The sequence below is a fragment of the Myodes glareolus genome, chromosome 14, assembly GCF_982192425.1.
Source record: "Myodes glareolus chromosome 14, mMyoGla1.1, whole genome shotgun sequence".
NCBI lineage: Eukaryota > Metazoa > Chordata > Mammalia > Rodentia > Cricetidae > Myodes > Myodes glareolus.
The window spans coordinates 41,761,354-41,788,499 of NC_142039.1; the positions used below are offsets into that span (position 1 = coordinate 41,761,354).

At 45.4% G+C, this 27,146-nt stretch overlaps 1 protein-coding gene across 5 annotated transcripts in view; it reads right to left on the reverse strand.

The window, feature by feature from the left end:
• Carmil1 (capping protein regulator and myosin 1 linker 1) overlaps positions 1 to 27,146 on the reverse strand; it is a 280,263-nt gene that overhangs the window by 168,064 nt on the left and 85,053 nt on the right. For all 5 annotated transcript variants that reach the window (XM_087896478.1, XM_087896477.1, XM_087896479.1 and 2 more), the window contains exon 3: positions 3,987 to 4,037. In XM_087896478.1, coding sequence (XP_087752604.1) covers positions 3,987 to 4,037 — 51 coding nt within the window. The remainder of the gene's footprint in view (positions 1 to 3,986; positions 4,038 to 27,146) is intronic.

The window sequence follows — 27,146 nt, forward strand, 5'->3', positions numbered from 1 at the left end:
ACAAAATTCCTATTTAGATGGATTTGGATGAATATATACTTATGAATTTTAAACTAGGTTTAATAGCATGTACATAGCTGACAAAGCTACTCTTTCACCAAGTATTCATACAGTATTCTGCTTATATTTTATTTATTCATTTATTTTTATTTTATGATGCGAGGCACCAAAGCCAGCAAGGGCAAAACAGACAAACAGTCTCACCACTCAGTTACCTCTTTTCAATGAATTAAGAAGTGCCCCTTCATTCCTTCTCCCGTGATCATCGTCAGCTCTTCCTACCCTACATATTCTCCAGACTGTGCAGCATATGCCCAGATCTATCTTTTGTCACCAACTTTTCTCCTAGGTGTGCAGTCTCTCACGTCACAGCAAACATACAGGATATGAGACTGGAAGACGGAGGGAGATGGCAAGGCCATGTGCGCCACATCACATTAAATCTAGAAACATGTGTGCATCCTTTGTTACCCCCGGGGGATTCGAGGAGTGCCCAAAGACACCACAATCTACAGATGTTCAAGTCTCTTGTACCAGGGCACACTGTGTATGTACACACATCCTCCCAAATATTTAAGGTCATCTTTATAGTTCCTACACAAGGCAGTGCAGCGTAAATAGAAATGTTGTGTTGCCTGGGGCAGAGTGATGAGAAAATGTCTAAAGGGAAGCACAGATTTTGGGTTTGTATAAATGGAATCCACAGATGTGAAACCAATGGATATAGAAGGCCGGCTGTCGTGCTTAAGAAACAAGTGTAGAATCAACCCATAGGAACTGGACTCTGCCCTCTGCTGGCAGGTTGTGCCAAGGTACACAAGTAGGGCAAAATATTAAAGCAGAAGATCCCAAAGTGAAATCTCAGAGGCACGGTGATGTCTGGAGCTAGACTCATAGAACTTGGTGTGGTGGCTGAGGTCTGTGATTCCAGAACTCAGGAGCCTGAGGCAGGAGGTTCACCATGAGTTCAGGGACAGCTGGGCTATTTTGTAAGACTTCACTGGAGACGGTGGCATATAAGAATGAATAAATGGATCCGTTCTTTCGCATTCACTCAGTTGACACTTCCAAGCATCCTACTAGGTGCCACGCTGGAAACTCACTGAGGAAAGAGAGTGTTCTCCTCTATGGGCTACATGCACCCTTGGAGGCCCACATTTTGAAACATTCAATTACAGCAACATTTTTACCCAATACTACCAAGATCTACATCTCTGTTAAATTCTTTAAAGTACAGCAAAAAAAAAGTGTTCTAAAATCGCATACTTGCCTACTAGTACTGTTTCTTAAAAATAAATAGCAAATAACAAAAAATAAATAACAAATAAATAAAAAGACAGTGATAGTCTACTCTTTTTTTTTTTTAATGCCAGCACTATTACTTGAGTTAAAACTAACAGGTGAGGCAGTTTCCAGTTAAAAATCCTTTTGAAAAAGAGAACTTGGGCCGAGGATGTTGGCTCAGCTGGTAGAGTTCTTGCCTCGTATGCACAAAGCACTGAGTTTTATTCCCAACACTACATGAATCAGGCATGGTATTACATGCTTGTCATCACAGCATCTGAGAGGTAGAGGCAGAGTGGACTACATGAAACCCTGTCTCAAAAACTTAAAAAAAAAGAAAAAAGAAAAAAAAAAGAGCATTCGAATCACCTGCTTTGTAGGTAAGCACAGGCATGTTCTAGATTATGCTTCTTACTCCTCCTCCGTGTGGACCTCAAGGCGTCCATTTCCTCAATAATTCACTTCCATTGGCCTCCACTGTCTCACAGGCACTCCCTCCTTGTATACTCATATTTGGTTGCCGTGGAGAAGGTCTATCATCTAAACTTCTGCCATAACTGCTACATGAGAAGCACCCCCATGGATCCTCAGCAGTCATCACATCCAACAAGGGCAGGGCGGGTGCACAGCCATGAACATTGCGCTGGTATGAGTCACCACGTGGGACTCTGCCACTTTTATCAATTTGTCTGGCTGATGCTGGACCATAATTAAAATGCTTACATAGTCCCCAGTGAGGGCTTTCACTGGGCTAACAGAACCAGGGAAGCCTGGTGAGGTGGCAGGGAGTCCTTGCTGAATAACTGTTTGATGAGCCAACAAGAGGTGGAAAGGGACCAACATTCAATAAAGGATGACTGGCCGAGCCTGGGATGAGTCAGTCAGAGCTTTGGGTTATTATTAGACATGCTTAAGGCAGGGCTGGGATGTAATTCAGTTGGCAGAATGGTTGCCTAAAATGCATGAGGCCCTGGGTTCAACCCCCAACACCTCATAAACCCTTTCCCCTGCTCACCCTTCCTCTCTCATTCTATTTTAGGCTGGCTGGTACTCACTGTAGAGCCCAGGAGTGCCTTGAAATGACGGCAATCCTCCTGTCTCCAACTCCCCCAAACACTGGATTTACAGGTGTGTGTCACACTGACTAGCTATTTCTTCATGAGTGATCTGAGACACATGACTCAAGTGTGTGCATATGTCTGTACATTTGGGATAGCTCACATGTTTACCCAAATAGCACCCAGGAGCCTTCTCTTTTTCTTACCCAGATAGTAGCTCTCCTATTGTCCAGGTTGAACTTGAACCCACTATGTAGCCCAGGTTAGCCTGGAATTAATTCATTATATAGTTGAGGATGACTTTCAATTCCTGAACCTCCTGCCTCTACCACCCAAGTGCTAGAATCATGTGCAAAAACCACCACATTCAGCTTTGGAGCCTTCCCTTCATCAGGGCAAGCTCTTTTTCTCAAGTCCAAAATAACTCCCTCTGCAATAAGTCAGTGTTTACTTTATTACACACTGCCCGCCTGAATGTGCTTGCACACCTACCCCTCCACTTCACCTCCCCACCCCTGCCCCTTTCTCATTTCAGGTTTACTATGTAGCCCAGGCTGCCCTTGAACCCAAGATTACTAGAGCGTAATGCCACACCAGCTCTGCCTTAGGTATTTTAGAGAGAATTTACTCATTGCCATAGTAATTAATTTGTTTATAACACAGTAAATGTGTATCACTTTATGCATCAAAAGGTTAAAACCTAAAGTATTTTTCCTTAGAGAAGCTTGTAAGCTGGGAACTTAGTGTGTAACTCACACCTGGGAAGCTGAGAAAGGAGGATTGCTGTGAGTTCAAGGTTAGTCTGAAGTACATAGGGATTGTGGAGTAAGGTCTGAGGAAAGGGAAGGGGGAAGGGAAGGACAAGGGAAGAGATGGGGAGGAGGGGATGAAGTAAGAGAAGGAGGAGTGAAGAGAGGGGTAAGGGAAAGAAAGGAGAGAAGGGAGATAGAAAAAAGGGAGGGAAGTGGAAGGTGAAAGGGGAAGAAGAGGATGTTAATGGGGGGTGGAGGAAAGAAGAGGAGAGGATGGGAGAGGGGGCAGGAGAGTGTGAAGTGTTTTTTACAGGCGACTGAGAGGGCTAGAGCTCTCACAACCCTGTAATGCACCCTTTAGAATCAGAAGACTATTTCCCGATAGAAAAAAGCTGCCACTACTGGCCTGAAGCAAATAAGAAAGGGACTTGACACAGCACAACTGAGGAAGAAAAATGGCTGGGACAAAGAGCCTGGGGACAGGGAACACAAAATGCTTCACCATTTTTCTTGGCATGTCCTTACACAGAGAGCTGAAAGGAAATGAAAAGCATCCTTCATGACAACCTCTAGGGACATTCTGGAGAGGAATGAAACAGAACGTGCATGCTAAGATAACTCTAGACATATGGGCCGAAATGCTACGTCTATGTAACGGATCTGGGAATGCATGTTTATCAGAGCAGGCCTGTCCAGCCTGCAGATAGCATGCATCCCAGAACAGCTGGGAAGGTGCCTCAACACATCTGCAGATGCCAGCATCATATTGAAATGCCGGTGGGACGCTCCTTCATGGGAGTGTCCCTGGCTGTGTGCAAGAGTGTGCATGCGGACGTGACGCACTGAGTGTGTCTGTTGGTCCATCTCAGGAGGAGAACTTAACCCTGCTTACCTTGGTGGGGATGCGCGCTGACAGGAGGAAGGCTCGGCATGACGTGAGCACCTGCAACACAAAAGCAGATGTTGGTATCAGTGCTGCGAACTGGGCCTGCCGGGCTTCAGTCTCACCTGCCTGACTTCCACGACATCGATACCCTAAAACTTTCACTGTTACCACTGTGGCAGGTAGAATAAGTGACCAGGGACAGTTTCTTGGCACAGTAGAATCAGTTCCAGTCTAGGAAGACCTGCATCAAGGCTTATTTGGACAAGTAACCCAAGAACTTTTGTCAGGCAGTTGGCCCCCAGACTAGATCACTGTGGCTGAGCTGGAAAGCAATTTATGTGGCATAGTGTCCTGAGTCAGCTACATGGACAGCAAACTTAGTGAAGGTCAGTACCTGCTCACTTACACTTCCCCAAGGACAAGCAGCACCTGTGTGTGCCCTCCTGTTCCCACCATGAGTACTTAAGCTGATAGCACTCATGTAACGCATGTGCCGAAAAAAAAAAAAAAAAACAGGCTAGTTTCCAAGAGACCTCCCCCAACTTTGTTTCTTGAGATAGACAGGGCATAATTGAACTTTCTTCCTGATAATCAGCTAATGACATCTGGATACCATGGGACCCCGTGGGCCTATAAACCTCTCTTGCTATGCAGAGGACCCCTCTTGAATCCAAAGAAGCTGATGCCTGGCTTTGAGCAGGGTGCCTACCCACTATCTAACTTGGCTCTCTGCACCACAGAGATCATGAGTGTTTGAAGGAGAGAAAGAAATAAAATCCCAGGGAGCAGTGACAGGAGAATTGCCTTCCTTCATTTTTCAAAGAACTTCCTTGCTACTAAGTTCTTGTTTAGCAAATGAGACTGATGTACTAACCTAGGAATCCTAGGTTTGAATAGAATCTTAGAAGCTATACATCAGGACTTGGGGTGATACTGCTCAGAGGTATAGCACTTGGCTGGCATGTCCTAGAGCAATGGTTCTCAACCTACAGATCTCAATCTCTTTGGGGTCAAACAACCCTTTCATAGGAGTTGCATATGAGGTATCCTGCATCTCAGATATCTATATTATGATTCATAACAGTAGAAAAATTACAGTTATTAAATAGCAACAAAAATAATTTTACAGTAGGGGGTCACCACAATATGAGGGACTGTATTAGAGGGTCTCAGCATCAGGAAGGTTGAGAACCAGAGCACTAGGCCCTTGGTCAGTCTCTACTAAGAAAGAAGGAAGGGGGCTATGCACAAGAGCAATTCTTGCCTAAAACCTTCACTGCTTGACTTTAGAAGTAGGCAGAGGAAGATATCATCATTTGAAGATTTGATATGCAATAAACATGGAAAATGTCAAGGGAAGCAGGCAGCATTTGCTGGTCACAAGATGAACATCGGATGCAGAGAACCTGAGAGAAGCAACCTAAGAGCAGGTGGAGCACATCTGAAACTACTGCTTGGTCACCAGGAAGCATGAAAAGCAGAGAGAGCCAGGGTACCGACACCTGGATGCTCTGAGGGGCCAGCTCCTGTTGTACACACTCAACGGTCTGAATGTGTGTCAGTGTTTAAGTTATGGGAGGAAACGCTATCTTTATTCCCATATTAAGCACAAGATGCTGGGGCAGACAGAGACTAGCCACCTTGGGGAGTAGGAATGGGCTTTCCATGCCATCCTGGTGGGCTCCTTCACCTGACTTTCTGCTTCCTCACTGACATGTGGTGAGCAGCTGGCTCCACCATACTTTCCACATTCCCACAGCAAGCACAGCAGCACATGGTGGAGCTGGAGTTCTGACCCAGATGCTATAGCTACACTTCCGGGGTGCTTCCTGCTACTCACCCCAGATTCTAACCTTCCTGAAGAGCCAGATTCTTCAGGAATTGGCACACATGGAACCAAAAACCAGTCACGGAACATTAAAGCCTTATGAAGCAAATAGATACACAGGTCATCTGCAGTCAGAAGGATGAGTGGTACCCTAAGAAAAAGGTTGAGTTCCTATTGGTGATTCAGATTGCTTTCCCTGCCTCCATCTCGGGTCATAGTCCAGTCTCTGTCACTGTCACCACCCGCCGCTGTCCGCCTGGGTCTAGATGCATAACTCTCAGTCTTCGTCTCTCCTCACTGTCCCCCATTCTTCCCCTCAGACCCCCTCTCTGCCACTGCTGCCACTATTCCCACCAGGACTCTTCCCATTTGCTCCAGCCTCTCCCTTCCTCTGCTTTCTACACTTGCTGCAGCCCTTTCTTCCCCAACCCTTTCTCTAAAGATCACTGTAGATCCTGGGTTTTTTTATGCCTTTGGGGAAAAAAAAAAAAACCACACCAATCACAGAAGAAGCACTGCATTCCAAGAGAGAATTTCATCTGCAATACAGTCACAGAGAACTGTGAACAAAACACGAATAAAACTGAAGACAGCCTTTGGACATCATTATACAATGAGCCACAGGTAATTAAGCACTTTACAAGGTCCCCTGTGTGCACCTAATTAATAAGTCTTAAAAACTAATCTCAGAACACACACTTCAGCAACTGGAACAGGGCAGCATATGGCACTGCTACTCTTCCTACCCTGTGGCTACACTTGGGGATAAACACTTCCCTCCTCCAGCCACCACGGCTGGCCAAACTATGTGCATCCTCTCCCACCATGCCCCTTCTACAGGTATTATCACAAGGTATTTCTGGAGGTCTTGGGTTGGGCATTAAGTAGTATTAGTCATTTCAACACAAGAGATGGAAAAGCAAAACAAGACCACACATTCCCCTTTGAGGAAGGGCCATTTCTTGGCCATAGGGAGACAATCATTTCATAATGATCATTCTGCCTTCACCCTGGAACTGCACAGGCTCACAGTCTGTGGCCCGGTGTGCTGACTTCCTATCTTTACAAGTATTTGTGTAAATACGCAGCACCCTTTTGAAGTCGAACACAGTTCAAATTAAGTTGTTTGAGAAGAGATGCATCCGTGAGGAGCCTAGGCTTTGAAGACAGACAGACGACAAGTCATAAAAACTTTCTTCTAGCTGGTCCTACTTTCTGAGAGCCAGCTCCAGTCTCCAGAGTCACGTAGCGATTGTAAGAAAATTTGTAAGAGAGAAGAAGTGAAGTAGACAGATCTTTCAGCACCTGAGAGCACAGTGGATCCTCATATTGCAAGACTGCAAGCTACAAGTACCACCATTCTGAATCATTCATCTCCCTTTATCAGCACAAACTGAGTCAATAAATGAGGCTCCAGCCATGCTGGGAAGCCCCATCCACGCAGTCTCCAAACTGCCCCAAGGTGTAGCCCCAGAGGATTTGCAAACATAGGTATGGATTCTACCTACATGGGAACAGCTGGGATCATGCTCATGGGGAGATGTGCTAGAGTAACCCTTCACCTTGGTGTGACCACACACCTCACAAGAAGCAACTTAAGGAAGAAGGGATAGTTGGGCTTACAGTTCTAGGTGCTACAGTCCCTCGAGACACAGAAGGCACTATGGGAAGAGTATGCCAGTAACTAGTTGGTGGTACTTTGTCCATAGATGGAAAGCAGAGAGCAGCTGGAAAACAGAGCAGGGCCCTTGCAATAACCCAGGCGATGAGGCTCCACTTCCTAAGTTCCACAACCTTCCCTAACAGCACGGCCAGATGGGGACCAAGCTTTCCGACCACAAGAGCCTATGAGAAAAATTCTTCATTTTCAAACCAAAACCTCCTCATGGACCACAACCTCCATCACGGTCAACCCGCCTCCTTTCAGAGGACATTTCCAATGCTGGCATTGGGGATCTTCTCTGGGACTCAGGTCAACCTGCATGCTTGGATTTGAGTGTCAAGAAAACTTGGATTGGGATTCTGGTTCTCCCACTTTCTTCCACAGAGCTGACCCCTCCAGCAGATGAGAGGCTGAGGACATCCTCAAGGAGGGAAATGAGGCTCCTGAAATAAGAGATGCCCAAGCAGGAACAGTCAGACAGTGGACCATGATGATGAAATAATAGACAGCGGAGGGCGCTCCAGCACCTAGCACGCACTTGCTGAACACAAGCCTTCCTTATCAATCTTAGGGTCCCAGGGTTAAGGTCCACTTCCTCAGATTCGCTCAACAGAACAAAACCTACAAAGATACTAAGGCAGGCCCTAGGCTGAAATTTTCTGTCAATATACATTTTGGCCTTGAAGAAGAATTTTCTTGCAAAGTTTAAAAAAAAAATTGAGGAACAGTAACACGGTAATTCACATCTGTAATCACACTTGGGGGACTGAGGCAGAAGGATCACTGTGACTACCTGACTTGAGCTACTGAGTAAGACCTTGACTATAAGAAACAAGGGGAGTGGAGTATGAAGAGCAGATACACACTTAGCCAAGGGACCCTCATCACCATAAGCAAAGCCATCACTGCCCTCCAGCCTTCTCCCACAGAAGCTTAGTGAGCACACCCCAGAGTGGATGCTCTCATCCCGCAATCTTAATGAATTTCGTCCGAACGTCACTGAAAGGCAAGCATCAGCCCTGGTTGTCCTAGAACTCATTCTGTAAACCAGGCTGGCCTCCAACTCACAGAGATCTGCCTGCCTCTGCCTCCCAAGTGCTGGAATTAAAGGCGAGCACCACCATGCCTGGCTTAGTTTTATTGATCCATAACCACAGCAGTTTGCTCAATATAGTATTCCAGGCATTGAAAAAAAATTAATTGTGTATACTTCTGATGTATCCACAGGTGGATATGCACACATGAGTTCAAGTGCACAAGGAGGCCAAGAGAGGGTGCCAGGTCCCCTGGAGCTGGAATCAGAGACAGTCACACGACATCTGATGTGTGTGTGGGCCTAGCAGAGTCTGGCTGTGACTCCAGCTTCATTATTTTCTATTTCTATGACGTTGGGACAAATACTAAACCTCTGCTGTGCCTCAGTGCCTTCCTTTGTGACTGAGAGCAATAAACCCAGTGTGGTGGCACAAACTTATAATTTCAACCTCCAGTGTACACTACATAGTGAGAACCTGTCTTAAAACAAATAATGGAAAACAAAAACAAACAAACAAGGGTTGGGGTGGTGACTCGGTGGGCCAAGTGTCTGTCATAAAATAAAAGCATAGAGAATGGAGATCAATACCAGGAAGGCACAGCAGCCCACCTGTGATCCCAGTGCTTAGAAGATGGAGACGGGAGATCCGTAGAACAAACTGACAAGTACCCTATCTGGACAAGTGAGCTCTGGGCTCAAGGGAGAGACCCTGACTCAATACAGTAGAGAGCAATCGAGGAAGACACCTGACATCAACTTCTGGCCTCCACATGTACACACCCACATACATGAACACACACAGGCACATACTACACACACAAAAATTTAATTAATAATATTAAAATAATATCTGTATTTCATAGAGTTGTGAGGGTTAAATGAGCTAATATACAAAGTGCTGAAAGGAATTCTGGCATATGGAACATATCACAGAGCCTGTTTATAGATTATAATTGACTTTATAGTCTGACCATAATACAATGAAACTGAGGGGAGAGGCATCTCGTTTTAGTCTGAGTGAATAAGATAGATGGGTGACCCAACTGCGAATAAGGTTTAATTTAATGTCTCTGGAAGAGCAGCAAGTGCTCTTAACTGCTGAGCTATCTCAGCGCCCACACTGGAGAGCTCACAACTGCCTTTAACTCCAGTTCCAGGGGGATCCAAATCCCCTCTTCTGGTCAACACAGGCAATACATACACAAAACACATACATGTACTCAGACACACAATCATATAGCACATAAATCTTATTTTAAAAATACACTAATTATACATGCTTAATTGAGGGTGTAGAGAAGGGGAGGAATTTGCCTGTAATCCCAGTACTTGGGGAAAGGAGGCTCTGTGAGATCCTGTTATCCACGAATGATTGAAGTGAATGAGTGAATAATAAAGTTTCTAAGTGACATTCCAAAATTCTGAGCCCATTGTGTAGGCCCTCTCTGGGCTCCCCTGCCTCTGGTGTATGTGGACTTCTAGGAATGGCAGGTCCCTGGTGGTAAATGTTTGCTAAAAGGATGTCACTCCAATGGTCCCTGGTCCTGCAGAAAGGGACAAGAAGCCGCTGAGGTCAGCTTCTATTCTGGGGCCTGGCGCCAGCAAAGGCTTTGTGCTCTGACACCTGTGCAAATCCTTTCTTCCCGCCTGGTTATTTCTGCTTACACAGAAATGGAATGTTTACACACGGCTTGTCAGACATAATCGCTCCGTTCTTCCTGCTATCCCATTACTGCAAGCTGGAAGAAGCCAAGCATGACGGAAACAAACCGACTGAACCTTCCCCACAGGTGAACATGTGCCTGCCTCAAAACAATATCAGCGCTGGATGCTCTCTGTTTAGTTTAACAGGCAGGTTCTCTCTATGTAACACTGTCTGGCTTAGGATTCACTGTGTATATAAGGCTGGCCTCAAACTATCACAATTGTCCTATCCCGGCCAATTGAGCACTCAGATTACAGGCGTGAACTACCGTGTCCAGTCAGTTCTTAATGTAATTACACATTATATCCTCTTTGTAAAATACCAGGTGATACCAAATTCTGTAATCTAGCACATAATTTTTTAATGACATTTTTTAAAGACAGAGGAGAAAGTAGCACCATGCTTTTCATTGCGGTGCCCTAGTAGTGATGCATAGTCAGAAACAGACCTTTTTTTAAAGTGTCTAAGGGCTGGCGAGACGCCTCGGAAGTTAAGAGCACTTGCAGTCTTTCCAAAGGGCCAAGTACAGATCTCAGCACTCACACAAGGTGGCTCACAAACAGCTCTACCCTGTATGATCCGACACAAATGAACAGCAGCAATGAATGACAGACAGAAATCAAGACCAAGTTAAATTCTCCTGCGAATTACCCCTCACCAGCTATAGCTACCTAGCTTCTGAACTCCATGGGTGCACGCACGCATGCACGCGCACGCGCACGCGCACACACACACACACACACACACACAGAATGCACCCATTAAAAACAAACAAATACATAAATAAATAGAGGCATCGTGACCACAGGCACTAGGATGGGACCTTTTAGGCCCAGGGTGGCGTAAGGCGAATGTCGAGCTCTAGACCCAGGAGAGGACTCATATGGAAGCTTCATGAGGAGGCACTTGCCCGCGCATGGCAGCATCTCTATCCATGCCTGCAGCACCTTCCAAATCTCCAGACAGAAGCAAGACTGTAGAAGAGTCCTTTCAGCTGGATGGACTGTCATCATGTTCCCATTGTACAACCCTCTCCCGATCCAAAAGCCAGTGCAAGAGCCCTCCATCCTGTGTACCGGACAGGGGCTGTGCCGTGCGAGATCACTCCAAAAGACAGAGAGCGACAGTTACGGCCAGCGACTGTGAGCAGTGCGCACTCTGGGAGAGCATGTCCTCAGACAAAAGGAATGATGATGACAGCTAACAGGTGGAAAAGGAATGCGAAGTGTCCTTTGTCTTTGCTGTCCTTCTATTGCCACACGGACCCTCACCCACTAGCTTACATAATCTCAACTTAATGGCCTGTGTGTGCTTCCAGGCCAGCCTAAGGAAGCACAGGGACCCTTCTTCCATTCTTCCCTTCTGTCATATTGGAATCCTCAAATGAAAACAAATATGTATTCTCTTCCCTTCTTCAGAGCAAAGTTACAAAACAGTCTCCCACTTTGCAAGAGTGCAGGCATCACAAAGCACAAGGGCCAGACTCTACCTAATAGTATCATAAAATAGAGGCAGAGGAGGGAGACTGTGCACTAATTCCAGAAAGCGAAACAAGGAGAGAGGAGGGGATGGTAGCGGCCGGCAACAATGAATGATAGGCTGGAATCCAGACCAAGTTAAAGTCTCCTGGTAACGCCCACTCACTGGCTTCCTAACCACTCTCAAACTCTCCGAGCAATCTCTCAACTCCTAATGTGTCTTTGGCGTGGCCTGTAGAGCAAGTGGGAGGATGGACGCAGTGGGGGTGCTTTACAAAATACTTCTAGCTGACTTCACACATGGAACCAAAACCCAGCTTCATTCTTCCTACACAGTCCCATTTCTGTCATGGGGAAGGATGGAGCTTCCATTGGCGTAGACTACTACTTCCTGAAGATGAACTGCCCTACCGTGAATTCTGACTCACTACAAAACCTCACAAGTCTAGGGCTTTAGGAAGCTGTATCTCTGTGCCCTGCTTTCCTGATTGGAGAACCAAGGGCCTCACTGCATACTGCAGTGAGGCTGTCACAGGATTTGAACACAAAGTGTTCGAACTGTGGGGTTCTTCCAGGTAGTCTTCCAATCCCTAGATGTCTTTAACCATCCCACCACACCCTGGCCTGGGCTGGTTATTCCTTCAAACTGCCCACCTCTACGATTGCCTTTCTGTTTATTTGTCATGATGTTTGGTCTCAACCCTACAGCTTCAAAGACAAGAGGTAACTGTTCAGCTGTCAGTCATCTCCTGGCTACCTTGAGGATTGCTAATTCAAACATCCTACTCTCTGCCTCCTCCTCCTCTTCCTCCTCTAGGAATGGGAGTATGGCCATGCCATGCTAAGAGCTTGGGACATCTTGCAGACCTTCACAGGATTCCCAAGTCATAAAGAAAACATGGCTTCCCTTCCGCAGAGTGCTATCCACACACATTGCCCAGTTCTTACAGGCCCCCTTCAGCTTCCTTCCCCCTTTTAAAGCAACTTCTCAAAACAGGTTTTTAAATCAGCCTGAGGTCTAGGTACAGAATCATGACTCTGGTATCCAAAACTGGCTTCTCTCTCACAACTCAACTGAAGTTTCTTTTGCAGAGTTCTTGATCAACTCTATGTTGATCAACCTTAGTTTCCGGAGCACAGAAGTTACAGGCTTCCTACACAACACCCTGCTTTTAAAAGCTCGCCCTTCCAAACTGCTTGCCCATCCCACCGCTCTTCCCGCATTTCGGCCTAAAGGAGACCTCTAAAGCAGAGACTCACGTCTCCCTGTCATAGGCTCCTGTACTACTTTCCAAGAACAACCTGAATTGCTGGGACTGCATATGTCATATCTGCCACCCTTACCAGACCATAGGGTATGCGGGAACAGAAAATGGCTGTGTCCTCCTCACTTGGTACTCCTGTGGTACCTGGCACATCACTCAGTGTCCCCATGGTACCTGGCACACACCCTGCTTGCATCTCTGCCTCACCTTCCCTCCTTGCCTTATTCCCAGTAGTAAAACTTCTAGATTTTAGAAGGGGAAAAGTTGCTGTATTTAAAAGTCTGATTATTTTTATATTATATGTATGTATTTGGCCTGAATGCATGTCTGGGGTGTCCAGTGCCGGTGGAAGTCAGATCCCTGGAGTTTGCAGACAGCTGTGAGTTGCCATGTGGGTCTGAGAATTGAACTTGGGTCTTCTGAAACAGCAGACATGCCCTCAATCACTGAGATCTTTCCAGTCCCTGTGAATTTAATTATAGAATCTGAGTTCTGTCTAACATCATCCACCACCTATCATGTAACTAATATATCTTTCTGGGTCAATAATCATACTCCATAAGAAAAAGTTCAGAAGATCTACTGTTTCCAACTCACCTCCACCCTCTTCAAACACATCTACCAGTTGTCAATAGAAGAGAAACAAGGAAAGGAACCTAGCAGAGACACAGGGGTGTTGAGCACTGCTGCTATCTGCCTATTGCCTATTGTGTTCAAAGAACACTGAAGCAGCTCTAGGCCTCTGCGCTGCCCAGAGGCTAGGCTGTCCTGCCCAGCAACAGATGAGGGTTCAGGGAAACCCACTTTAATAAAGGCTTTCAGATGTCTGTGCACAGAAGTAAATGATGTATGGCGGCTGGGTCAGGATCCCAATGAGAAAGATTTTATAGGAAATATAAAAATTATCATGTATTATTTTAGTGACAGTTAGTAGATAATTTAAATACTACAGAAGCCATCTTTTAAAACCAGGGCACAGAACTGGGCCTGTTTGTACTCAAAGAGGTAGAAGTAGAAAGAATACCAGGTATGAGAGTATCCTGAGCTACGCAGCAAAGCCCAGGTCAGACAGAACTACACAGAGAAACTCCATCTCAAAACCACCAAGAAAGCTAGGATTGTGGAAAGGCATACTAAGGGGGTAGGGTGAGGAATCTTTTTTAAAGATGGAATAATTTTTCTTCCTCAGACTGCAGCTATGTAGAGAAGCGTTTCACTCGGGAAACAGAGAATTCATCAGTGTTCTCTCGCGGCCACTAAGTATCCTGCCACTAAGAGCTCTTGAAATCAAACTGTTCACATATTCAATGGGAAAACATGAAGCTGCTGGCCTTCTGCATCAACCCTGCCCTTAGCACGGTCTCCGCCTACCCTACCCATGTCTCTTCGCCCCTTCTGAGTGGGGAGCAGCAAAAGGTAAATGATTCCTCCTTCTTTAATGCCCCCAACCCCTCCCAAAGGTGTCCCCTCCCTGTTGGCAGCAGGCCAGATGCTCAGCCTGGCATCCATCACTTCCCATGGTGGGAAACTGGCCTCCAGGTCCAAATCATCAACTTCCAACACAGCCAACTGCAGGGTGGATCCTTCTCCCACAGCCTCTACCTCCAAGTTTCCAGTGGTGCCCCTCTCCTTCTCACCACAATCAACCCCAGAAGTCCTGGGTGTGCTCACTTCTTGCTGAGCCCTTGAGAGAGAAGGATGGGAACTTAGGTCCCCAGCACAGGCAGACAGAAGACAGCCTGAAACCAGAGTAACTGCCCTGTATGTAAATGCAGGCTTCCGCCTGGGGATCTTCTTACCAGGAGAAGGCTTGTGCTTTTCTCTTGCAAATAACAAATTTAAATTCATAGAAACCTTTGTTTCCAAAATAACAGATTCCCTTTTATAGCAGGAGTAGTGGAACACTTCTGTAACCCCAGAACTTGGAAATAAGAAAGAGGGGAATCAGACTTCTAAAATCCTCTCGTCTTACCCCACAAAGGGGGGAGACTGAAAACAAAACATTCACTTAGGTACACTTGATCTATTCCATTTTCTTGTGTTAGGCCATGATGAAATACTATCAAAGTCATTATTAAATATTTAAGTAAATAGTTTACTCATTCAAAAAATAATTCCTCTGTGGCTGCATGATGCTAGACACTAAAGAGTAAAAGCTGTAAGCTCTGCCTTCTAGCGGCTTGTGTTCTGTAGTAGAGGCACATTACAGGCAAATAAGACATGGGTCTCTGATAGTGATAAGTAAAAGAAAATGGAGAAAAACATAGTATTGAAGAAAATAGGTCTGGCAATGGTGGTGCACCTGTAATCCTAGAATCTAACTCAGCCAAGGCATGAGAATTGCCACAAGTTTAACAACAGTATGGGCCACATAACAAGTTTCGGGCCAGCTGACCTACATAGTGAGAAGAGGGAGGGAGGAGGGAGAAAGAGACAGAGACAGAGAAAAACAGAGAGGAGGAGGCCTTGTAGTATGGGGGATGGGCACAGATGATGCCAAGTTGGTGAGACCCCACATGGGTATCAGTGGCCCAAACCTGTAGTTGAGACTGGCTCAAGCTGACAGGTCCTTCCTGCCTCAGGCCCCTAAATGCTAGAATTAGGACTAGGAGCCACCATGCCTAGCAAGGTAAGGAAATCTTTACAGAAAAAGTGCAACTTAAAACAAACTGGTCCAACAAGATGGCTCAGGTAGTAACAGCACTTGTCGCCAAGCCTAATGACCCAAATTTGATCTCTGCAACCCACATGGTAAAAGAATCAAGTTGCCCTCTGACCCCCATCCATGCACTATATACATGCACGCACATACAAACATTCACATAAATAAATAAGCAAATGTAATAAAAATTTGTTTTAATAAAAGTCAATAACTCATTCCAGGGCTTTTCAAGTATCCTCCCGTAACTTTAGCAGAGCAATGATATGCTTATTATCAAAAGAGGAGAATGGATTTTTCTGTCAAGAGAATGATGCCCAACCCCCATCCTGCCCCTTCATCATTTCAAAATAATACAAAACCAGACGTCCTAATTCTAAAGAGCTACTTTGAGGAAGGAACAGGGTAAGACTATGTTTTTACACTCTGAATTCTTCTAAGACGCCGCTCTCACAGGACTTTCCACCAGTGTTCTCTTTGTGCACGTCCTGACACATAAGCCACATGTAGATACAGCAAGTATATAAGCATTTGCAATGTGACTAGAGTGACTGAGGATTTTATTTACTTTCTGTGAAATTAGCATGGGCCTTGTGGCCGATAACTACATGGACCATGTACCTCTAGAAAAAAAAAATCCAGCAAACATTCATGAATTACTTTCCAAAGGTCCTACTTAGCATTAACTATCAACTTGACATCCTAGGATCACATAGGAAGAATCACAATTGAGCAATTGTTTTTATCAGGCTGGCAACTGAGCATAAACCTGTGAGTGAGCCAGCAAGCAGAATTCCTCCATGTTTTCTGCCCTAACTTCCCTTGAGAATGGGTCTATAAGCGGAAATAAACCCATTATTTCCCCTCCAAGTTGCTTTTGGCACTGGAATTTGTCACAGCAACAAAACACAAACTAGAATAAACAAAAAAGAAAATCATAAGCGCTAAAAGGACATGTTCTATTTTGTCACCATCGAAGTCTTCTGCTTTGCACATAAGTGGTTTAAGATGCACTTTTCCTGTGTTTATGCAACTCTACCATATTACAGGCCATCCTTCACTTGGACAATTCATTCAGATGAGATTTCCTTCCCTAGTCTGGATTCCATACTACCATCTTAAATGGCACACGAAAACAAAGATTAAGAGCTATCCTCCAGGTCCTAAGTTCAAGGCCCCTCAGAGCAACAGTATCTCATTTCCCCACCGAGATCACAGTGCATGACAGGGCTGTGTCAGACTCAGCATTTCTCACTTTCAAAGATTCCAGGCAGAGGAAGATTAACGGTGCTTGGCGGCACAGTGTATCCTCAGCTTAACCAGAAAAGGGGGGCTTAGGAAGGAATGAAAAGGAAAATTACTTCAAAATAAGTCAAAGAAAACTATATACAAGTCCTTAGTCTCCTAGTTCAAAGGCAACTGGCAGCCAGGACTCAAAATGCCAACTGCTCAGTAAATACAGTTGCTCTCTGTTTGTCCTTTAGGTTGGACTTCTGACACTTCCATGTATCTCAGCAATGGCCCTGAGGTCTGCTAAGATCCCTGATACATAAACAAGTGAAGAGGATTAGGCAACGAGGGTGGGGCCCCATTAGTGAAGTGTCTATTGGTATACCAGGGTTCATTTGTTCCCTGCTGAATCCTAGGAGATTCACTGAACAGAACAATCTTTAGCCTGGCAGCTGGAGAATGAGCTGCCCCCACCCCTGCCTTTGAACCTCACAGGCTCGCCCTTCTGACAGCACTGACTTGCATATCCCAGAGATAAACAGGGCGGGCAGTTCAGTTAAGTTTAGAGTCATCTTTGAAATCAGTGGCCAAAAGCCACATTCCCCACTTCATGGGCAAGCCGAGTCCCTGCCTTACACACCACTAAGGCATGATGCTACATCTTGTACGAACCACTAAATGCTGACTACCCTTGCTTTAGTCCAGTGTGCTTATTGTTGCTGTACAATTAGAACAGCATCTCTATATAGGTAGAAAATAAGGAATTTCCCTCACTGTGAGAAAACTGAAATCATCAAATGAATCCCTAAACAAAATAATTAAATCAGAACCCAGATAGGTTATTAAGAAAAAGAAAAAGTATAAGCCATTAAATTAATTTAAAATTGGGCTGGTGGGATGGTTCAGTGGGTAAAAGCACTTCTCATACAAGCCTGACACCCGCAGTTAAACCTCCAGGATCCATGGTGGAAAGCGAGAACCAAGTCCTACAGGGCAGCAGAGTCCCACAGTTGCCCTCTGACCTCTACATGCATGCCCCAACACATGAGCATATGCATGTGAACACACACTATAATAATTTAGACATTAGTAGCAATAACACCACCCAGGAGTCAGAACCTGTAAAATAAGCCAAACTACACTAAGCATATTTATTACACACTGGAACAAACCAGAACTATGTCCTAAGTCTGAGCCAAAATCATTGCTAGCCAATTAATATCATTTTTGTATTTTTGGGTTTTTTTGTTTGTTTGTTTGTTTGCTTGCTTGCTTTTGAACTGAGGCTGACTCCTTGTTTACCTAGCCCGGCCTCTGCAGCGCACCAAAGCAGGACTCCTCTGACTGAGCAGCAGGCAAGTTGTCCCCGCCTGGCATAATGCCAAATGTCAGATCCGAGCCGTGACTTTACAGGTATTTCTAAGGACAGCGAAGCTGCTGGTGAGGAGTGAAGTTTCGACTCAGAAACACCTTTCTCAACTGCAGGCTTTCTGTGCTGCAGATTTACCCACCAAATAGGAGACGCTGTCAGGACATCACTTGGCTGATTACTCTGATGGCCACTATCCCTACTCCTTTATAGCACAGTTATATTAATTCCCCAGCTCAGACATTGTTAAAAGAACTTAATAGGAATCCAGCAGGGAATGTAGGTAAGAGAGAGAACACTTGCCTAGCATATCTGAGGCTCTGGGCTTAGTCTCCTTCGGAGACCTTATCATTAAGGCGGGTGTGGTAGTTCACACTTGGAAGCATTGAGAAGGCTGAAACAGGAAGAGTACAGTGAGTCCTAGGCTAGACTGAACTACATAGTTGAGTTTTGGGATAGCCTGAGCTTACAATATATATGACTTTGATTTAGTAGATAGAGAGGGTGGTGAATCCATCCAAAAAATCCTGGGGAAGGAAACATGCATGGAGGGAAAACTGATTGTAGTTCTAATCTTCCAGATATGGGGAGCAGGGAGAATCCAAGAAGGCTCATGTCGGCCTAACAGAAGCTCAGGTCTCAGAACTGGTATAGGGGAGCCCTGGGATGAACTCTCCTTCCTGGCCCTTCCTACTCCTTTCCTGATGATGCTGGAGTGAGCTGGAATGCACCACACTATCCTAAAGCAGCATACGTCCCATCCCGTGGAAGTTCTGGGGTGACGATAGATCTGGAGACAAAGCAATAGTTACTGTGGCCACACCTGGCGCTGCCCAGACACACCACACGAATTCTCCAAGTCAGGTCATCTCCACAGGCATAATTGCGGGTGGATGGCTCAAAACTCCCAGGACGGGCACGTCTGGGCCTGCCTCACTCTTCACTAGCTGCATGATTGGCCCTCACACCTCATACCCATATCTATAAATCAACACAGGACAGCAGCTACCACACATGAGTGCCTTAAATGAGGGCTCATATGAAGGTTTTCACTGCAGAGCCTCGACAGCAATAGACTCAGTAAATATCAGCTGTGCAAGGCACATGGCTGAGTAGAAAGGATGCTCCATCCTTCACCAAGCTTGTCTGCAAGCATACTTTATCTGAGTGGTTCACTCCTTGGGGCCTTACCATTCTCACCTCCACGTCCCACCTCCTCTACAGTGTTGACGCCATCTCCCTCTATCTGATAGGTTGTTCGTGAAACGTGTCCATCATCCAGAGCCAGGACATCTGAAGGTAAATGACTTCCTGTCATGAAGACACTGGTCTGTCCACCAGAGAGAAAAATTCATCTCTGCCTAGCCATACACCAGTAAGAAAATGTCCACTGTCCTTTTGACCCAGTCTCTTATGTATGCAGAGTCAACCAGGTCATCTCCAGCACACCTGTGTCTCAGCCAATCTGTGCATTCAGAGTAAGAACTTTACTTATTGGGCATGGTGATGCACGCCTTTAATCCCAGCGCTTGGGAGGCAGATGCAGGTGGATCTCTGTGAGTTTGGGGCCAGCCTAGTCTACATAGTGAGTTCCGGGACAGCCAAGGTTACACAGAGAAACCCTGTCTCGAAAAACAAACAAAGAAACAAATGAACAAAACCCGTCCTGATGAGGCAGGGTGTTAACAAGCAGGTTGAGGTGTCACTCAGCTGTAGAGCACCCACCTGGCATGCCCAAGTACCTGTGTTCATCCCTAATACTGAGAGTGGGGACTAAGGTGACCTACCATGAAGGATAGACTACAACCACCTTACACTAAAGTATGCTCTCTGTTGATCCCCCTCAAAATGCTTCTGCCTCTAGTAAAGACTCATTCACCTCCATAATTCTCTGATACAGTAAGGGCTTTTGAAAATATGTTTTAATTCCACTATTTGATATGTGTACAGTGTGGCTTATAAAGTTATAACTAAAGAGGAAAGGGGGAGAATAAAAGAAAAGGGAAAGGAAAAGGGTAGATGAGGTGGCAGGAGAGACCGTGCAAAGCCTGGAGTGGTAGTGTGTCCCTGTAAGTCCAGTGCTGGGGAGGAAGAAATGAGCCAGGGGGTTCGACTCCAGCTCAGAGGAATTGGTTCTAATTTTTCCTGGGAAGAAACCCTGTAGGCAACTCATCAGTTCTTTGCGTGACCTGGAGAACAGCTCTCCAAAAGGAAAAGCTTGCACGCTTGCCTTAGGAAGCATAGAAAAGCCCTGCAGGAGGCATGAATAATAAAAGCCCAGAGACAGATATTGGGGTTCAGCCTGAAGATCAGAAAAGCAAAGCAACCAGCCACTGGCTCAGACCAAAATGGCGATTCTGCCTCCACAAATCCTCAGAACGAGACTGCTGAGAACTATCTCCTCCCATCTTCTATTACTCTCTAGTGCTGGGATTAAAGGCCTGCACCACTATAGCTAACTAGTGTGGCTATTGGGATTAGAAGTGTGTGTCACCACTGTATGGTCTGCATGGCTAACCAGTGTGGCTGTTTTACTCTCTGATCTTCAGGTAAGTTTTATTTATTAAACTACAAATGAAATATCACTATATTTTGGCAGAATCCCAATTTATGTATTACAAATATTACATATAAATAAATTAAAAGTTGATTTACATTTTGGAACATGAAAAGAAAATTAAAAACAAAATTGTCAGCTGCCTGATAGTAGACACATCTTTTGGGTAACAACCCTATATACTGACAACTCTAATCAAAGCATGGCCACCATGAGGGCTGCTAAAAATAGTTCTTTAATTTGGATTTCTTTAAAAAAAAAAAAAAAGTGTTACTAAAGCCAAAGCAGCCAGTAACCCTGACTAACAAAGCCAGCATTCCAGTGCAGGAGAATGTGATGTCAATGAGTAATTGGGCAGTGAGCTGTCCTGGACCAATGGCCCATGGCAGGACATCTAGGAAGTTCTTTTGTGTATTGTCTTACCTTTGCAGTATTCTAAAGTTGTTCTGTTTATTTGCTTTTACACGGGGTTGTGTTCCACTGACCTCAATCTCACAATCCTCCTGCCTTGGTCTTCAAACTCTTGGGCTCAATCTCACAATCCTCCTGCCTTGGTCTTCAAACTCTTGGGGTCATAGGCCTCCCCCACCAGGCCTAGGGTTGTCCTCTGTTGAAAGAGGCAGCTGCCACCAGAAGAGCCAACATGCTATAAGCCAGCCGCCTGTTTATAAGGGAACTACTTCCTGACAATATAATTCAACTGGCTCCCTTCACATCGAGAATATTTCTGCATAGAAATCCAGGGTCTGCTTGCTAATTCCTAATGCTTTAAGTGTGTCCTGCGGCAACCACATTCCTGTTGTAATTATCACAGGACCTGCTCCTCCTTGCTGGGGCCCATACCAGCATCAGCTTCCATACCCTCCTGGGCTCCAATCACTGCATGGAGAAAGAGTTAACTGCCTTCTTGTCCATGGGGACTTGGTTTCCCCATATATATATATGGGGCAGTAATTCAACTCCTTTGATTATTCCCTTTTAGAATGTGAACTGTGAAGAAAAGATTTGATAAATGGCTTCCAATTCCACTAAAACCTCAAACAACTATCATTTTGCAGGGGGATTTGTGATATAAAGAGGATTTGCAGTTATAAAAACATATGATGGACAGCTCTATAATTTCTAAACGTTTAGGGAGAGCTGAAGGCGGGTCCCTTTGAAGTCAGCTCAGTATCTCTTGAAATAAAACTGCTGACATTTCAGATGTTGCCCCTGCATATCCCGAGGGATTTATTTTAGGACATCTTGGGGATACCGAATCCATGATGCTGAATGTTTAAGCTCTCTACACTGAGTGGACGGCATTTGCATATAAACTGTGCATATCCTCCTGCATACTAAACCATCTCTGGCCCACTTACAATACCTAACGTAACATATAAAGGCTGTGTAAATAGTTGGTATACAGCGCACTTGGTATAGGGAGGGAACCAGAACAAGAAAATCAGTCTGCCGAGGTTCCACAGAAATAATGCCTCTTTCTGTTGACAGTTGCTGAATTCTGGCATGTAGCTGCAAGGCAGACTGTTCCCAGTCAGAGAAGCCCAGTGGCATGAGATCCCAACATGAGGAAGCATCTGGGTAGTGCTGGAAGTGCAAGCGTGGCTACGGGGTGTGCAGGGTGGTGGGAGAAGGGAGCTCGTAGCAAAGTGAGTGAAAACTAACCCCATGAAGGGGTCATTGCTAGGTAGATAAAATGTTAGGAGAACTTGAAGTCTTCATTTCTATCAAGGGTGCTCTGCTAATTCAATTCAGACAGACACCACCAGAAGCAGCTTTTCCGTGCTCTCCGAGTTTACAGTCTCAGAGTCGTGGAGGAAACAAAAGCATTACCTGTAATGTGGTTTTTACACACTTCTGACTCTCAAAAAAAAATGCCTCATCCAGGTCTGGGGATCTACTAAGGGGCAGAGCACTTTTCGAGACCCTGAGTTCAAACTCAACATTGGAAAAACAAAATGTTTCTCCATCACAAGAGTCTCAAATACCCAGTACCTCATCTGCAGGCAAACACGGGTTCTGACAAGTTTTGAGACTCACCAGGGACCTCAAAAAGGAAGCCTCTGACACCCACCTGCCCATCTGTTCAAAGTCCTTCCTGCCTTCCTTCTGAATATCTTCCCATTTGTTCTTGTCTTCTCTCTCTTTCTCTCTCTCCTCCCTTCCTTTCTCCCTCTCCGCCTCCCATATGCCCCATGATTAGATAGAAATATTCAAGAACGGTAAATAGCTTTAAGTCCCAGAATAATCTACAGGCCCCAAGAATCTGTCCTAGAAAATTCAAGAGGCCCTACTAATCTGCACCGTGGATGGGACCATCCACCACATCAAAGTTCTCTAATCTAAAAGCCCAGATATAACAGTCACACATCAGTTCATTCCTCAAGAAAACAGCATGAATCAATGAGTCTGTCATAACCAAACTCAATAAGCTCTGCAACACATTGGGTATTAGCCAAATAAATAACTATAGCTAATTCTCTTTTATTGGTGCATGTAAACATATAGTCCCAAGTACTCAGAACAGAGGACTCAAGTCAACAAGTTAAATGTAGGGATGAAGAAATAAAATTATTAGGCCCAGCATTATAACCTGTTATTTTATCCTTAAAATCCACAGCCCAGGACTAGAGAAATGACTGAGCAGTTGATGAATAGTTGCTGCTCTTATAGAGGGCCAGAGTTGATTCCCAGCACCTACAGATCCACTAACAACTATAGGCACCTCCAGTTATAGAAGATCTGTCACCCCCTTCTGGCCTTTACAGTCACTGCACCCAGTTAGCACACAGACACACAGGTGTGATGCTATAAAATTAAATAAACCTTAACCAAACAAGATAAACAAAAAAGTGCCCACAGTGCCCATAGGAAGTCTTCCCAAACACAAATACTCATGCCACTGAACTACCAAGTCTCCCTTGAAGGAGGCCAACTAGGAAACAGAGCTCAGAGATCATTTAGTGATTTTGACATCCAATTTTAAAGGTTTCTGAAAAATAAAGGCCAATGCTCCTCATTGTTCTACTGTACACAGCCTGGAGTGCTTCTCACTGCTCTACTGAACACAGCCTGGAGTGTTCCTCACTGCTCTACTGGACACGACCTGGAGTGCTCCTCACTGCTCTACTGAACACGGCCTGGAGTGTTCCTCACTGCTCTACTGAACACGGCCTGGAGTGCTCCTCACTGCTCTACTGGACACGACCTGGAGTGCTCCTCACTACTCTACTGGAGACACAGCCTGAGTGCTCCTCCCTGCTCTATTGGACACAACCTGGAGTGCTCCTCACTGCTCTACTGGACACAGCCTGGAGTGCTCCTCGCTGCTCTACTTGGCACATAGTACAGAACACTGATGTAGTGGTGAGGCACCCTTACTCCTGCTTCAGCACAGCCCCGATCAGCCAAAGCACCTCTGTCTGCTCTTGGCCAGGCGGATGCTCCGTGTTTCCTGTGACAACACACAACACCTGTGCAGAGGACAACTGCCATGAAGACACAAACCAGAGCATCCGTGGGGCCGTTTGTAGAAGTCGCTGGAGTTCCATCATATACTCCAGCTGCCAGTTATCTCTCTGACTCAGAATAGCGGGGCTAGGATGTCCATTGGGTGATAGGTAGGATGTCTTAAGCTCTTAGTGGCCTCTCCCCAGGCCACTAAGCAGAACTGCCATGCAGAAAAGGCACTATACGGCCCCCCACTTGCCTTCCTTAGCAATAGCTAAAGCCATTTTTGTTGGTGGATCTGCCTTCAGAACTTGCCCTCTGAAGCAGAGAATGCTAGGATACTTTGCTGTGAGAGCTCCTTCCGCTCCTTCAGCCAATAGCCTTTAAGATACCAGTCCACTTGGGTGTGGTCTCTTTTGCTTTAAAAAGCAGCAGTAGCCCTGCTCTCTCTTGCTTCCAGCTCCACTTCCAGCTACTAGACTCCTTTCCTGGTCGTACAGAGGGCTGTTGTCTAGTACAGTGATCTGTAAGTTTTTCCTTTAAATAACTAACCCTTTTATTAACCATAATTCCAAACTGGTGTGGGATTGTTCTGTGACTTACGCCTTCAATACTTAGCCACCACCTCAGCTCCCTGCCCTGACTGTCACCCCTGCTGTGAAGTGGCACGCAGCTTCACCTTCTGAGGACAAACTGCCATCACCAATAACAGTGGCAGGCATTTGTTAAGAAACCCAGTCTATTTCTTTCTTCTCTTTGTAGGTCTAATCTCCTCAGCCTCTCCAATCATTCTTTTTTTAAGGCAAGATTGGGACAAAAGAGAGGGTTCAGAAGTTAAAGCACTTGCTCCTCTTCCAGAGGACTAGAGTTTAGGTCTCAGCACCCATGTTGGGTGACTTAAACCACCTGTCACCCGAGTTCCAATAGATCTGACTTCCACAGATAACGTATGCACATATGTATACACACATACATGCACATAAGTAAAAAATTAAAAGCATGTCTTGGGAGAACAGTGGGGAGTAGATGAGTTAGCACAAAGTGTGATGACATGTTTATGAAAATTTTATAAGGGAGCCCATTTACCTTGTACGGTAACATTGAAACTTAAGAAAAGAGAAAGCAGGCATTCGTGATTTTCGGGTAGCTACACTGTCATGTCCCCACTTGCTTAATAAGCAGGCGTCAAGGACCTGTTGTGCACTAGAGTACTCTGCTAGACACTGCGTTGAAGATGGGCTTCCTTAAAGATGCCCTTGAAATATATTTTCATTTCTAAGAAAGTTTAGAAAAAACAGTGCTTTTTGCTCTTTGTCTACATTTACCAATGTTTACTTTTTTTCTTAGAATTTTCAAGGCACACTCAAAGCTGCAACTGAATCCTAGCCTTACTCCCAGCAGGAAGGTTCTGGACACACTCAAGTAGAATAGCCCCAGATTTCAAGCCACTAATGTGTTTGGCTTTGTTTTATCTATATGAGTTTTTGCCTGCGTGTAGGTATCTGTGTGTGCTTGTGTGTGCACACACTAAGGACAATTGTAAGCTGTCATGCGGGTGCTGACAACCGCACTTAGGCTGTTAGCAATGGCTCTTAAACTCTAAGCCATCTCTCCAGCCCTGGACAAGCCACTGTTTAAGTGAAACAGAAATGATCTTTCCTTTGTTTTTATACTATAATGCACAAGTGATTTTTATTTGTTTGTTAGTTTGTTTGTTTATTTTTGGTTTTTCAAGACAGGGTTTCTCTGTAGCTTTAGAGTCCATCCTGGAACTAACTCTTGTAGACCAGGCTGGCCTCAAACTCACTGAGATATACCTGCCTCTGCCTCTTGAGCACTGGGATTAAAGGCCTGTACCACCACCACCCAGCAATGTCCTTATTTTTATAGTTACATCCTTATCATATTTTTATCATTGGCATATCTTACAAACCATATTTGTAAAAAAAATTATTTTTATGTCTCACCTCAAAGCACTTCACTGACTCAGTGAACTTTCCATAGCTGTGAGGAAAATGAGGGGAAAAAATAAAAAGCTTATGTTTTTTGCCGAAGCCTTTCCCATAGGCCCTTCCTGCCTTGAAGCTACTGCATCATCTTTCTGTCTCTTCCATTGCACTTGTTAGTCATCAAGGCTCCTTCCTCCGCTCACCACCCTCATCCTACCGTTCACATGGGAGAGTCCTCAGGGTTCCTAAAGCCCCACCAAGTCACCCATGGTGCCGAGCACTGTGTGCTGCTTGAGATCCGAAGGTTCAATTCCACATCCGAGAGTACCTCAGAGCCTTCCTCCTTCCTCCCCAGAGCTCTCCCCACGCCCCCCAACCTCACCACAGCGCTGTGATAGAATGGGCCTTTGGTCTTCAGCCCAAGGTCCCTGAAGAGAGCTTCTAAAACCATTGGGAGCTCCTGGGCAACAGGAATAAAACATGATTTGTTTTGCCTTTTCTCATACTGTGCCCCTTTCAATAACACCTAAGTTTAGGCCAAGGAGACCTTGCTATAAATGTTTAGACAGGTCCAGGATAAAAACCAGTAGATGGCAAGATGCTTGGAAGGGGAATTTTCAGCATCCCCACCTCAACCCCCTGTGGGAGAAAGAAGATTGGGTGACTCCCCACTGGTCAATGATTAAATCACCTGTGACCATAATGGGCCCTTTTTGTTTATTTTTTCTTCTTTTGGAGACAGGGTCTCTCTATGTAGCCCTGGCTGTCCTGGAACTATGCAGACCAGGCTGGCCTCGAACTCACTGAGATATACCTGCCTCTGCCTCTCGAGCACAGGGGTTATAAAGGCAGGTGCCACGACATCCACATTGGGTCCACTTTACAAGCTCCAAATTATGGGGTTCAGAAGATGCTGCTTTGGTGAGTGCAGGGGTGCTGAGCGGGCGAGGCATCTAGAGAAGGCAGCATGCCGCTCT